The sequence below is a fragment of the Meleagris gallopavo genome, chromosome 8, assembly GCF_000146605.3.
Source record: "Meleagris gallopavo isolate NT-WF06-2002-E0010 breed Aviagen turkey brand Nicholas breeding stock chromosome 8, Turkey_5.1, whole genome shotgun sequence".
Taxonomy (NCBI): Eukaryota; Metazoa; Chordata; class Aves; order Galliformes; family Phasianidae; genus Meleagris; species Meleagris gallopavo.
Genome location: NC_015018.2, coordinates 27,545,550 through 27,560,443, shown reverse-complemented (window position 1 = coordinate 27,560,443; position 14,894 = coordinate 27,545,550). Strand labels below are relative to the sequence as shown.

Sequence of the window (14,894 nt, the reverse complement as noted above, 5' to 3'; positions counted from 1 at the left end):
TGGTCAGCTTCTAGATACAAGCAAAACAATGGGAACTGGCTGTTACAAAAGTTTTTACTTCTCAAAAGTAATTCTGATTAACCAAAATTACCAAAGCACATAGTGAAGCACTGAATTCCTGCTTCTGATACCAAGCTGATATAAAACTGGAGTAAATTATATGAAAACTATCAAATATTTAGGAAGGTATCTGAGATCAAAATCAGAGGTACACTGTTTCTCCTATCTGCAGATAGAGAGGCCTTGAGTAAGAAGCTGTTGCAGATTAATTAATGTATAAGAGTTCCAGGATGTCCAGGTATTTTAATTAAGATAAAATACTGTTCATTATGATTGAATATTTTTAAATTTAGCTATTTCATTAAATGTACTGAAAATTGTGCCTCTACAGATTTTGTTCAGGAAAACTAGGATTCTCTATGGAAGATACAGTGGATGTGATACTGCTGCCACATACAAAGATGTACATCAGTTAACTCCACTGAACTTAGTGCACTTCTGCCTGAAATAAATGACCTAAGTGTGAAGAGTCAGGCACAGTTTTTTTGTGAGGAGCTTTACCAGTTATATGGAAATTAGTCCATATAGGGTGCTTTATGGTTTGCATCAGTGTGTCATATATAGTCTTAAAGCTATGTACATTTCACAGCAACTTGGAAAACTTCAGTGAGTCACCTTAGATTTCTTGTTACAGTAATAAAGATAAATTAATATTTTTAAAGAATTACAGCATATAAAGGAAAAAAGATGAAAATTATTAAATGCAAAATAAGACTGAAGATAGCCATGTTTGAAATTCAGTGCTCTGCTTACAGCCTAGTTAAACCATCTGGACTTGTCTGTGCTTCAGCATCAGTTGAGTACTGCTCTAACTGCTGACTTCAAGGTCTACTTTAGCATTCATTTTCTGACACATTTTCACCTATTTTCAGCTAAATCCATTTCATTTCTCCATTATTCTCTGGAATTCCATGGGAGTTTGTATGAATAAGCTGGAGCTGCAAAACTGGATGCTTGCTTCTGGATCTAGTACATTGTCTTTAGACTGGCCAACTGATTTCTGTTCGAATAGTCATTTGCTAAGATACTTTCTGCCCCCAACATGCAAAAGGAGGTCTGATAGCATTCTTATTACTAAAATATTGGCAATTACTGCATTTCATGCCCTCCACTGATCTTGGGCAAATTCCTGTTGTTGGTTTTGATTTATTGTGTCATGTGTGAGTCAAAGCAACTTCAATCGTACACCCCACTCCTGGACCCACCATCCATTTCCTCATCCTTAATTGGCCCCAGTTTGAGAAACCTCTTGGCTGTGCTCAGGTCAGTTCTGCTTTTGCGTAGAAAACTGAGACAACCCCAAAACTGAGACTGTCACAGAACTATTTGATACAGAGCACACTAAACCAAGCATGTCCTATTTTACTGCCGACCACCGTGATTTCTCTGATCTGTTAGTGTCCTTCAGCAGAATTTCCAAGATGCCAGCTAGAGGAGGGAGGAGGAGGGGAAGACACGTGCATTGCAGGGAAAAAAGAAAATCCACCCCAGGAGAAACCAAGCATATCATCCGCTTGGGTTCACATCTGCCCCCAGGTTTAAATGACAGACTGATTTTCTACTAGCTGCTCTTTCAGCCACTCTGTTTTTGCTGGATGTACAGTTTGTGTGCTGCATATACACATTCCTTGTCCTGTCTTTCCAGTATTCATCAACCCTAATCATAGTTTCATATCTCTTGCTCTTTTAGCGCGTCTTGACCCATTTTAATTACCTTATTACCTTTTCATGATTAAAGGTCTTTCCTCAATGACCTTTTTTACTTCCTCAGTACCTTTCTGTTTTCTGAACCCTTCACTAAGTGTTTGCTACTTATCCTTTTTCTGAAGCCGACTGTTTTCTTTCCATTTGCAAAATCCTCTTGCTTTTTGTTTTCTCTCACTTCTTTTCAGATCATGTCACAGGGCTTGAAACAGTGTACTGAACCATCAAACAAATAATGGGTAGATACTTTCACTTGTTCTATTTTAATTTAACATTATTCCTGTTCTTATTTATCTACTGTCAAGTTTTCATTTTAAAGGTGCAAATGATGTTTGCCTATTTTACTGAATTCTACACCTTCATTTAATAAGTTTTGTACTGTTGTATTTACTCATGCGTTAATCTCATGTACAGTTTGAGCAGTCATTACCACAGCTCTTTGTTAAAAGTTGGAAGTAGATAAAGGCATAGGATTGCATTCTGATTTAAAGACATCCCAAAACAAAACAAAAGATGCTTTTTCTGACTTGGCAGTTGCACTGTGTTCATTTCCATGTACATTACTGCTTTTCTCAGGCCAGTCCTTAACGTCTGTTCTCCTTTGTCTCCCACATCATGTATGAATTAGTTTGCATGCTGATTTGTTCAGTTCCCAGCACTGCCCAGTGACTGAAAGGCCATTTCACGTCATTCTGTGATTTGTGTTATTTCTAATGTTACTTTTTTTAGCCCAGTATTCGATAGCCGTTTCCTGTGTGCTATTACAGACTTTTGGACCCTGGACCTGTGAACCAAATTTTTTCTGCAAGCGTACACATCAAGTCTCTAATATTTATCCTTCATCTATTACATCTTCTTAATGACTTCTTTGATGTCAGTTTTGAGCAGCTGTGACCACATGTCCTCATGATTTATAGCCTGTCCTAGATCTGTAGATTGCACAGCAAAGGACTTGTTTCCTGAAACTGTTGTAATCAGTACAAGTCTGGAACACCAGTTCCTTTTTATTTAATTTTTCCTGTTTGGTGAGACAAAATAAAATAAAAATTCAGACTTCACAATCCTTAGGGGAATTTGAAATCTCTGACATACTGAGGTGATGCCTTCAGCGAGACTCCTAGTTAAGAATAAGTGCTGATCTTATAACAGTTGCCTTATCCAGTTGAGTGGTGAATATTTCCTGTAAAACTTTTAGGACATATAACACATTCTTTGGTTTCATGTGATTCTTGCTAGCCTTGAGCTGACATAAAAATGTGAGAACATTTATTCAAGAATTTGTAAGAGCGTTGGAATTAACCTGTGGTTAACCTGTGTAGTTTATTACCCATAAAGAATCTACTGTATCCATTTATGCATGTTGGTTATGTTTTTGCTTTGTCCATTGCCATAGCCCTCTCTGCTGGCAGGACCCCAGGAGCACCATAAGGTTACCACTCCTCCAAGATGTATTAGCTTTCAGCATGACCATCATTCTCCTTGCTCATGACTTTCAGAACTGTTTTCTCAGGATGACTGCAGACTTGGGGAAGTAGCTCAGGTCTGGATGTCTAGTTTCAGCCATTATTTGCAGCCAGAGGGGAAATGATAGAAACTATAAGCAAGAAAGAAGATTGGATATTTAGAGTGTAAATCTACACATATTTGATTTGGCAGCAAAAGCTTTTTAAGAGGCTCCCACCTTTCCCTGTGCCACAATTCTTCACCTGTCAGTTCTGCTGATGCAGCTCTCTGTGGAGTTGCAGTATAAACCTTTTTGAAGGAAGGCAATGGGTCTTTACTGTGTGAACCATTTTACAATCCCTAAAGTGGTTATTACATTCGAACAACCAGGGGTGTGAAATCTGGCACAGGACTGGTGAACAAAGGGAGCCAGGAACTCTTAAGTCTGGAAGCTGTAGACTTATAGACTTACCATGGGTCTGCACTCTGATTATATAGCTTAGAAAATGTTGTTAGTCTTCTTCCAAAGGAAAAATATTTCAGTATGTAGGGGTTCTCACAGTACTGTACTCCTCTGTTTTTTAATAGGTACAGTGATGACACCAAACTACATAGACTCAAGTAGTCTCAGTGTTGCCCCATGGTGTGACTGCAGCAACAGTGGTAATGACATAGATGAATGCCGGAAATTTCTGAATTTCTTCCAGGACAATACATGCCTTAGTAAGTACAAAATTAAAATATGTCATTAAGGGAGTTTTATCATTTTTTTTATGGAGTTTCTTTATTGTTTGAGTATGTTGTGAGTCTGTTTCTTTGCACACTGTAAGCATGGTTCTGCTGTAGGCATAAGAGCTAGAATGGAACAAAGTTCAGCAAAGAAATATTCCTGGTACTACAGCTTATGGGCAAGATTGTAAGCGCAAGAGGCAGTTGGAAAAAAGTTCAAATAACAGAAGTGTATCATATAGAAATATGTTTACATATTTGGACCCTGGCAATCAGGGAGCATCTATGCAAAATATTACAGCAGATCAGGGCCTTGTGTATAATTCAAGAACAACGCCATGTACTTTATGAAGGATCTGCTGTAGGTTAAATATAAATTGGATTGTGTTTGCAGTTTGTGGCTAAGCTTCGGGTTTTTTAGGTTACTTGCTCTCAAATGTCTGGTTTTAACACAAGCCTGGATGGTACCTATTTTCAAGAGTTTGTTGAATTATTGATTTTTTTTCAGTCCCGCTCACTCCCAAATTAGGGACTGTTATAAATTTCAGAATGGCTCAGTGGAGTCAATTTTGGCAGGTTCTCTTTTCAAATTTCCTGTCTGCCTGGAGCAGCATAATTGGATGATGTGGAGTGTGCACCAGAGTTTTAATTTCAGATAAATGAGGAGACCAAAAGAACTTGGCTCCCTTAGCCTGGCAGAGCAGAAGTTGAAAGGATACATGTTTGTCCTCTGAAATTGTATTAGAGTGGCAAGCACAAGGAGAGAAAGGAATTACTTAATGTAAAGGACAGTGTTGGCAATAAGCAGAAAGGGAGATGTTGGCCATACGTATTTAGGCTCAGAATTATAGAATTTTTAACCATTAGATTAAAGTTAAAATACAGCCTTCCAGCAGGAGTTCTGAGGGGGAAAAAAATCTCCCGTTTTAAAAGTAATTATTCATCAGATTATAAGAAGTATACACTGTTTCTTTGTGCAAAAGGAACAAATGAACTTGATGATTCAGAGTGTCCCATCCAATTCTATATGCTTGCATTCTTACTAACGAAGGGATCAGTCTGTGCTTTAGGATAGGGTCTGAAAATCTCCATTTGTAGCTCCTCAGTAGACAGCATTTCTGTGAAGTCATGGGGAGCTTTGCATGCAAAAAGTGAGTTACCCGAGTTGCTATTTGATGAACTATATTTACTAAGCTTGGGAAGGATAAAAGAATTACTCAAAATCACTTACAGAAAATAAAAAGAATTCAAACTGTAGTTGTGTAAAAGTTAATAACATGGTCTAAGACCTCCTTCATACGTAATGGTGCTGCCATTTATATATACCGTGGTACATCACATTTTATTCATTTAGAAATATTAATTTCTACAGTGTTACAGATTCCTTTTAAAATTCTTAGGCATGGAGACTCCGTGTTCTTTCTTTTGCTACGAGTATGAAAACAGAAAGGTTTCTTGGGTGTAATAAAATGTCACAGAAAAGAGAAAAAGTTCTATTTATTTTTTATTGTTAACATCACTAATGGCCTGATAACAAATTAACAGGAGTTACTGTTAATTTAAGAAGTCATTCAGACACGTAGGAAAACTTTCTGTGTGGAAAATATTGCTTTATCTATTGCCTTGTTTAGATAAAAATAGGAGAAATTCACTCCAGTCCTACAGCTGTGCGTGCATCAAGCCAACTGATTGCCTTTTATAAATCTTCTCTATGTGCACTGGAGTTCTGAGAACTAATATTGGAATAAAAAACATCTTTCTCAGATGAGAATTAAATGTAAATTATTTTATAAGGGAAGGAATACCACTGAGAAGTAGTATTAATAGCTTCCGCATATTAGTCCCCAGTGAACTTGTTTGATTTCTTATACAAAGAATTTGAAATAAGAAATCCCTAAATCCGTGTTGAATCCCCAAAGACCTGATTAAAAATTGTTTTTCTATTTGTTTATTAAAAAGCCCAACCAATTTACTCTTGCCATAAACACACTCTTTAATCCCATGAAACCATGATAAGCTTTTTAACTTTTATATTGTGAAGTTTTAGTTTAAGTATGCTTCCCTCACCTAATTATGCAGATTTTGATTGAAAACTGTAAGGAAGAGACTGTCTTATTTAAGCCATTTTCTAGTTATGAGCATATTAGTTTTAATACAACAAGCTGTAGAAGTGAATCAGTATTGTATTGTTTCAGTTTGTAATGTTACATCTCCTGCCTCAGTTAAGACATCAAATTCAAAGTATATTTTAAACTGTAAAAGTAAATTTTTGATGCTCTTTGTTGGTAACAAATACGATTACAGCAAGACCGAGGGCTTTTGTCAAGAATGACTGGGAACACTGCACAGGAGAGGCTGCATTGATGATTATGTGGCTCCAGACTCTTAATTCATGTTTCTGATATGTTCAAAATTAAAACACATTTTTCAAAGTAAAAATTGAGTTTCTATAAGTACACTTTTTTTTAATGAAATAATAAATAATAATAAAAATAATAAACAATTTCTGCTTTCTTCCATTTGTTTTGAAGTGGAAAATTGCCTGTAATTTCTTTTTACAGAAAATGCAATTCAGGCTTTCGGTAATGGTACTGATGTGAATGTGTGGCAGCCAATTTTACCAGTACAGACCACAACGGCCACAACTACAACAGCTTCCAGACTTAAAAACATAGGATCAGAGACCACCAACAATGAAATACCCACCCACAATGATTCACCAGCATGTGCAAACCTGCAGGTAAGAAAGTCTTGTAATTGTTGCACTGCATGAAAGAAAGTTGTTCATGGAGTAGTGTGTAGTGAAGTCCTGCTGCAGGAATACAAACCCACATTTGAGTATTTCTTTATTCCCATATTGTAGTTTCAAGCCAGATGCACTACAAAATATCAGACACTGTTTTAAATAAGAAATACTCAGATTTCAGAATGGACATTTTGCCTCCCTGTTACAGAAACAAAGGGTAGTAGTATTTAATCTGTTATCACAGATTTGGATATGAATGTGGTGCTCTCAAATCCTGCCAGCATATGTCAGATTAAATTAGTCTCCTGAATAAACCAAGCTCAGGGGGAACTCTGAATGTTAGCTATCATGAAATGCTGTCTTCTCCAAACTTCTTTATTAGGTTACTGGCAGTAAATTTAAGGGTGGGTTTTTTTTTGCCTCTTTTGTCTGAGTAAGTGTGAGGATATGGGATGAAGAAATGGGGCAGAGATACAAACTGTTTTGGATCAGGTGTCCTCCTGAACTGGGATCAAAGCTGCAATGTGATTTTGGCCAATGGCTGCGCCATTTTGTTTGTTGTTTCAATTAGCCTATTCGTGGTGTGTCATTGGTTCTGGATTTTAAAGAGGCTTATCAATTGCTCAAGGCAGTGATGAATGTGCGACCCTTAGAAAGCGTGAAAAATTTGAGCAGGAGAGAAAATCTGTGAAATCTGGGCAGGAAACAGCATGAGATAACAAGCAAGGTAGATTAACGTTCTTCTGAGGCATTACTGACTCAAAGTATACGGAATTAATGGTAAATAGTGTTGAATTTAGGAGCTTCTGTTTTAATTTGATTCTTCATATCTGTGCATTCATTATTAGTTAAGGTTTGTAAGTTATTGATGAACAGAAGATAGTTGTAAGCACTACATTCCTCTATGCAGAAGCTATTTCACCAAATGAAATATGCTAAAAAGAACTGTAATCTTTTAAATTTGGAACTCAGAATATCTAGCATCTAAAGCAAAAATGACTTCAGGTATTATTAATTAACTTCATGTTATATTAAGGAGTTTTGAGGTAGAGATTGCATTTTCTTTCAATTTTTGTACAGCTTCCTATAGTGTAAGGCCTCCAGATGCTCCCAAAATGCACAATAAATAATGAGCTTAAGAAGTGGCAAGCGATCACAGTCTCACTGGTTTTGGTTTGATTTCCAGATGCTCTTCAAGCCTCAACAAATGTCCCAAAGTTCTGAAAATACAAGTTCTTCCCTGTCCTCCCTACCTTACTCCTGTTTCTCTGGCATTTTGAGGCCATGTTCCCCATGAGATTATTAACAGCCGTGCTGTGACTTCAAGTGTTCCCCTGATACACTCGATGGAAGTAAAGGTCTCTAAGGAAAACAGCATCCTTTAAATAAATGATCTGCTGTTTTGTCGAAGCTATAGGTATGTTGGTACTCAAAGGTCACTGGAGTTACATGAATCACACAGATTCATTCTTGTGAAATACAACTTTCAGGGTACAACTTTTTCTGCCTCTTCTGTGTCAGAATTGAACCATGGAGAACAAAGCTCTTACATTTCAATGCATCTTTTAAAAGTAACTTGCAAAAAGTACCAAAACAAGCCTACTTTTTTTTACCTATGTTTATTGGACGGTGTGGTGCCACTTTGCACATGAGACTTCAACCTCAGCTCACATTTTACAGAAGAACTGAAAGCATTCATATCACACTTTGAAAAGTGTATTCATTCTAAGGCTCTCCTCCTATGAAAAAATAGGCCTTTGTAGTATTTTCAAAACATGAACTCGAGTTACCGCATCTGAAGGGCTTTGTTATACACTTAGCATCTGATTTCAGAAAGATTTCAGAAAGGCAATAAAGCCTAAACGTTCTGAAAAGTAGAATTAGAAACATAAGTATGGAAAGACAATGACAGAGGGGGGATAAGGATGTGATCGCTGAGATGCTACAGGGCTGAGTATCCTAGTTAGTGGGTTTCAAAATGCTGTAAAGGAAGAAAGAGCAGGAAGTGATTGATTAGTATAAATTGCCATAGAAATAAATACAGTAAGGGAGGAAAGAGCAGGAAGTGATTGATTAGTATAAATTGCCATAGAAATGAACAAATACTAACCTCTTGAGGTTGTAAAATACAGGGCATTAACCCAATCTGCCAAATGTGTCACTGGCTGAGCAATTTTTATCCATTTTTTCCTGACTTGTTCAGAATGGTTGTATGAAAAGGAGAGTTCACTAATGATTTTGTCATTCTGCCATGTACTCCTGTGCACATGACTAGTTGGAGTCTGGGATGGCTGCAAATGCTTAAAGAAAGTATGAGATACTCTTTGTTTATCTGAAGTCTATTTATTTCAAATACCTGTTGAAGGTTTAAAATCAAGAAATGGCCCTTTGTTTCAATGTTCCACTTCTACAAGAATTTACAGTTCGTTATAGTGATATTTTCTTACTTACAGCTGATGCAGAGAAATGTTGATTTTTGGTATATGCTTATGTTATGTTTATATATGCATGGATTTGTATACTGCATTACTGTTTTCTCTCCCTGAGTTAAATTGGCACACTGTCTTTTCCAGGAAGATGCTTAACTTCATCGAGAGTCCTTCTATAATCATGGCTTATAGCAAAGTTTTATAAACACAAATATTAAGTAGTGGCTAGCTTTATATAAAATGCCAAATTCAGCTATTTCTGAGGTGCTGTATGCCTATCAAACGGTCCACAGCACTACATTAAAAATGAATAGAAGTTTTAAAAAGTGAACAGAAAGGCAGAAGATGAAGGCCAGCAATGTTGTCCTTATACAAGCATACTTTATTATCTTTTTTCAGATGGCTGCACTCTAATATTTACTTTTTAACTACCGTATTTATTTGTTTGTCCTTCTTTCTTGGTCATAACTGGTATGTGCTAGTCAAAAAATGATTATGGTTTTCAGTCTCATGTTCTGCCTCCACTGCTTGAACCATCATGTTGGATTATGTGAAAAGGACAAGAGAATTACTTTGGATGTGCACTCACTCCATGTATTCTTCAAGAAAAATGCTGCTTCTGCATTTAGGAAAGATGCATGGAAATGAAAAATGATACTAAAATATATTTCAAATGATAGATGAGACTAGATTAGACTACACTCATCAGAGATAAATAAAATATTAAGGCTTTCATACTGACTTTGCTATAATATTTGAATGGACATTTTGCACATGACTAAAAATGTAAGAAATCAAAGTGGCTAAGGACATTTCATTCTAATTTTCTGCATCAACTCCCTACACAAAGGTAATATACTTTGTTTTCTCATGTTTATTACAAATGTCTTGATCTAGGTAACCTTGGCTCAGCATTCAGATGGAATTTAAGGTTTTTGTGGCTTTGAGTAAGTGTGAGCTGTGGAACATATAACTGAGATATGTGGCCCTTCAGACTAAAGGCAGATATTTTTCAGTTGAGTCCAGCATATCAATGCCTTTTTATTCTCAGCAGCAGAATTCCAAATTTATGAGATAGGATTTTAAAATATTTTGCAGGGAAAGAGAGAAAAAATTTTGCAGGGAAAGAGAGGAAAAGAGGAATAGTGTAGGTACTTATAAGCAAATTTTGTGGATTTGTTGTATGATTGGGGAGTATTTTGCAACAGTGTGGATGATGTTGCATGCTGTTCTTCCATAGATTCCCATAATTCCACATAAACTTGGGACTTGGAGAAGAATTATGGCAAGCCTTAGGACAAAAGCAAGAGACAGAACCCACAGTTCTCTGAGGAGAACAGAAGTTAAACATGACTGAGACTGGAGATGACTGTTCTTTTAGCTTGTAGGTCTAGGTTTTGCAGATCTTCACACCTATGCCTGCTAATCTGGTGTTTGAAATACTGCCTACAATTATCTAATGTAGCTTTCTGTGTGCCACTTATTATTATTAGTATAAGCATTGTGCAGGTGTTGGGAGAGGATTAAAAGCTTCCATGTAGTGCTGAGCATCAAGACTCAGTAGGTGTGGAGCTTCGTGTGCTGATAAATGGGTAGTGGGTGAGCATAAACACGGAACATGGGCAGCATGTTCTGTTTAGTTGATTAGGGAATAGTACAACTGTCAAGATCGTACTCTGAAATATAGACAAAATGAATTTCATTTATCCCCTGTGCACACAGTCTCAGTTAGTCCATATGGCTGGTACCCTCTCTTCTATGATCCCTCCACACCACCTGTGATCATTCGGCTTCTTTTCATTTTGTGGAAAAGCAAGCACTGTCCTTTCAAATGCCCTGTCTATCCTTTCCCCTGGGAGATGCTGTACTTGGACCTCTTCCTCCAGACATTGCAGCTGCACAGAAAGTTCCAGTCTGGAGCAAAAGACAGATGAGAATATAAAACTCCCATTGCTGTGCCAGAACAAATTGGAAAAAAAAATAGAATATTGACTAAATGTTTCATATGAAAAGATTTAAATTTACTTCCTGTATTTGCAGGATTAGCTGACATAATGGGGTCAGCTTGCTGGTAAAAGTGATTTACAGAACACCTATTGGCAGCTTTTCTTCTGAAAAAGCAGCATCTTTAATTTGCTTCAGAGGCAATTCTGCTGTACCTAAAGGAGTCTTGCGTGCTTTACACGTTCAGATTAAAATCTGGCAGCTAGGGGTAATTTAGTTTCGTATTTAATTGTTGTATCCTTCTAATCTGGACAGCACCAAACAAAATTCTGTTTCACTAAAACAGAGGCAGCTTTGTCTGTTCACATTTATGTCTACAAAGTTAATCCTTATTTTCTTCAGCAGCATTTTGAATGGGGTCCTGAAAAATGCGCTCTTAGAAGCATACAGTTCCTTGACGCTGTATTCTTTTACTTCATGATTCCTGTACCTTTTGGACAGAACCCAGGAAGGTCAGGTCACTACAAGAGAGGCTCAGTTCTCGTTTCTCTGTATGCTTGTTTGGGTATTCATCGTTGTGAAAGTGGCCAGCAATCCACTTGCATTGCTGTACATGCAGTGTATCTCAACAGCAAAAGGCTGCTTTGCAACGAACATAGACATACATATGTGCTAGTGGTCTGATCATGTAGACTACTCCCACTGGAGCAAGGCTGCATTTATGTTCTTCAGCGTCTTTGCCAAATAATTTCGGGACCACACAAGATGAATGATTTTAAGCTTGCTGAAATCCTGCTGAAGTTCAAGATCTGATTAATACAGCTGATGAATTTCTAAGAACAGAGAATCTTTTGCCTCTTTTGAACATCAGGGGAACTGTTTGAGGATGTAGCCAAGTATCATACCCTATAGGCTCATATATATCATATGAGTGACAGTATTACATCATCTGTCAGTAGTCAGCAGAAAGTAGTTCACATGTACCAGCCTTAGCTGAGCTTTGCAGTTAAGCACAAGGCCCTGTTGCAGGAGCTGTCAGGATTTGTGAAGTAAAATGTAGCCAAAACTCTCTTCTGGTAGTAATCGGCACAGCTCTGTTGCCATAATCAGCGCTGCTCAGATGTGCACCAGCTGAAGCAAACATTCAGTCTTTCTGGCATATAGACAGGGCTTTATGTTTGATCATTAGAGCTCAGTGAAATACTTTTAGTGTTGGAAGTTGGGTATAATAAATTTCTGTTACTGAAGGATAACAATAGCAAAATGGTTTGTTTTACATATTAGAATTACAGTTTAAATTACGTTTTTCTGACGAGTATGCTTTTCATTATACCAAAATATTGGGCATGTATACTGCTGGAGAACATAATACTTCAGAATTATTTCATCAACGCTAAAATATTTTACAGTTCATTTAAAAAAAGTTTTAATAGCCTGAGCATCTTTAATGTATTATAATAATACAGCTCTTTATAGCAGACTGTAAAACTCCAGACTACAGTTTTAGGAGTCATGCAATTTTGTTTTATAGTTTAATAATTGTTCAATTGAAAGTGAGTATGAGGTTACTAAAAAGCACTGTAATGAGTTACAAAAATACGATTTTATCAAAATGTATTGCACACCTTTATAGAAATTAAAATTTCTATGGACAAGTTATAGTTTTCATCCTCAGAAAGAATTTTCCAGATTGTTGCTATTAAAAGCAGAGGTAGCATTTGTAGCATTCCCCTAAGCCATGGTTGCTTCTACGTTTCCCGTCAGTTTCCCCTTGTAGGAATAGCCACAAAAATACAAAGTGCTAGAATAAACAAGAGTCAGAATGCTGAATCACATCAGATAAGCCAAATCAAGCCATTCATAGCCCATGTTATTACTTTATATTGGTTATTTATCATATTAAAGGTATTCCTAATGTCAGCCAACTTTAGTTCTCAATCAAATATCTGGTCCATCATACATTTCCCTTCTATAACAGATAGCTTCCTATAGCCTTCAAAAACCAGCTGTAAAATAGAGCACAGTATTCTAATCTAATTTTAAAGCATAACTACTTCTAATAAAAATTCTAGGGCATTACGTTGTGATGGTAGATATTTAATCATACTGTCTTTGGACGTACAGTTCATAACATATTGTGTATTTATGGAACTTGACAAAGTGTTTTGTTTAAGATGTGCAGTTAGCAAATATTAGGTTTTGTCCATGACTTTGTTTTCTTTTATATATGTGCATGTGAAAGTAATTCTGGCTACACTAGCAGGCTAGCCCTATTGCAAAGCAAGTGCAGGCAAAAAAAAGTTCATGCCATCAGGTTTCTAATAGGATGGAGAGCTAGAAAAGAATCCTTGAAGTCCCCAGTACTCTCTTATTTTTACCACAGTAATTTGTGAGAGTCCTACTTACAGACCAGAATCCCATCTAACTATATATTCTGAGGGCTTGTGGTGACAGAGTACTCCTGACCTTAAAATCCTAATTACAGTTGTCTGCAGTTATAGCACCTCACAGACTTCATTTATTCTGAATACCACTTGGTGTATTGCAGTGCTCTAGAACAATAAATATTTTACTATTATAAACTATGTTAATATGTTAACTACGTTAAACCATGTTAATGCTGACTTGTAGTACTAAAAAAGTATATAAAAGAGACACAAGGAAAACCAATGTAAAAGACTTGCACTACCTCAGATAATGGAGACAATTATCGATACAGAGATGTTTCTTTATGAAGTTTGAAAACAGCTTCATAGTTGCCAGAATTGATTAAATTTTAACAAATCAAATCTTTCTTTATCAATTCTGCCATTTTTGCAAAGAATTGTTATGTTTTAGGCAAACAGAGGGATTTGCTGCCAATTTCATGAGACTTCTATAACCGAAATGTATTTTTTAAACACTGCATTGATGCTTTTGATTCGTAATTTGCTGGCTTAAGACCAGGTGACAGTATAGAGGCTTAGTAATTTTGGATACTAACGCAGTTTAACCACAGATGTGTTATGAATCACCCAATCTTGAGAAGGATATGGTGTAGAGGAGTTGAGAAGTCAGGAGGAGGGACATCACAGCAATTGGGTGCATGATGTCTTCATCCCATGGTTAAGAAGGCTCTCACTGGGGAGACCAGGATGTGTTGTACAAGGGTTGCTCTGAAAGTAATGCCTCCTGTTATGTTATATTGACCCCCAGGCAGAGGCAGGTGTTGGTGGTATGGCAGTAGAGCTTGAACCTTCACACCAGTATTCCATTACATTCCATTGCTGTGTGACAGCAGAAGGGCAGTTGACAAAATGGCATCTGACATGGAAGTCATGATGATGTAAATATGTGTAATTGAATTCCTCCACACGGGCAAAATGGCACCCATTGACATTCATCAATGCTTGCTGAATAGAGACCAATCAGTGAGCATGAGCACAATGAAGAGGGGGTGGAGTGTTTCAGCAGTGGTGACGGCAACATGAAAGACAAACCTCATTCCTGACAGCCATGCACAGCTGTCACACCACAAAATGAGGAGGGTCTTGATCAACTCATCTACGTGAATTGTCAGATTATGAGCAGGGAATTGTGCACAGAGCTACATCAGCTTCAATGTGTGGGAAACAATAGTGGCAGCACTGGAATATCACAGAGGTTGTGGCAGGTGAGTCTCACAAACGCTCATGCAGAAACAGAAAAAACACCAAAGAACACATTAACTGTGACCACTACTACAGAAAAATAGCTTTTGTAGCTGATGATTTGCTCTATTGCACAGTGTTATTGTGCTCTTTGTTGTAGTTTCCATTGAAATAAATAGGAGGCATTACTTGCAGGGCAACATATATATA

At 37.0% G+C, this 14,894-nt stretch overlaps 1 protein-coding gene across 1 annotated transcript; it reads left to right on the top strand.

Moving 5' to 3' along the window:
- Positions 1-3,713: 3,713 nt before the first annotated feature.
- Positions 3,714-11,453, top strand: LOC109368865 (GDNF family receptor alpha-1-like). Its single transcript, XM_019617831.2, has 3 exons — positions 3,714-3,930; positions 6,498-6,676; positions 10,352-11,453. Exons 1-3 carry the CDS (start codon positions 3,714-3,716, stop codon positions 10,466-10,468), a joined length of 513 nt encoding a protein of 170 aa, XP_019473376.2. The 3' UTR covers positions 10,469-11,453.
- The last annotated feature ends 3,441 nt before the right edge of the window (positions 11,454-14,894 follow it).

Excerpts from the sequence above, each read along its gene's own strand:
- LOC109368865 (XM_019617831.2), top strand. The coding sequence starts at position 3,714 with ATGTTGTTAGTCTTCTTCCAAAGGAAAAATATTTCAGTATGTAGGGGT. Across the intron at positions 3,931-6,497 it reads CCAGGACAATACATGCCTTA|AAAATGCAATTCAGGCTTTC; the intron begins GTAAGTACAAAA and ends TTCTTTTTACAG. Across the intron at positions 6,677-10,351 it reads CAGCATGTGCAAACCTGCAG|ATTCCCATAATTCCACATAA; the intron begins GTAAGAAAGTCT and ends GTTCTTCCATAG.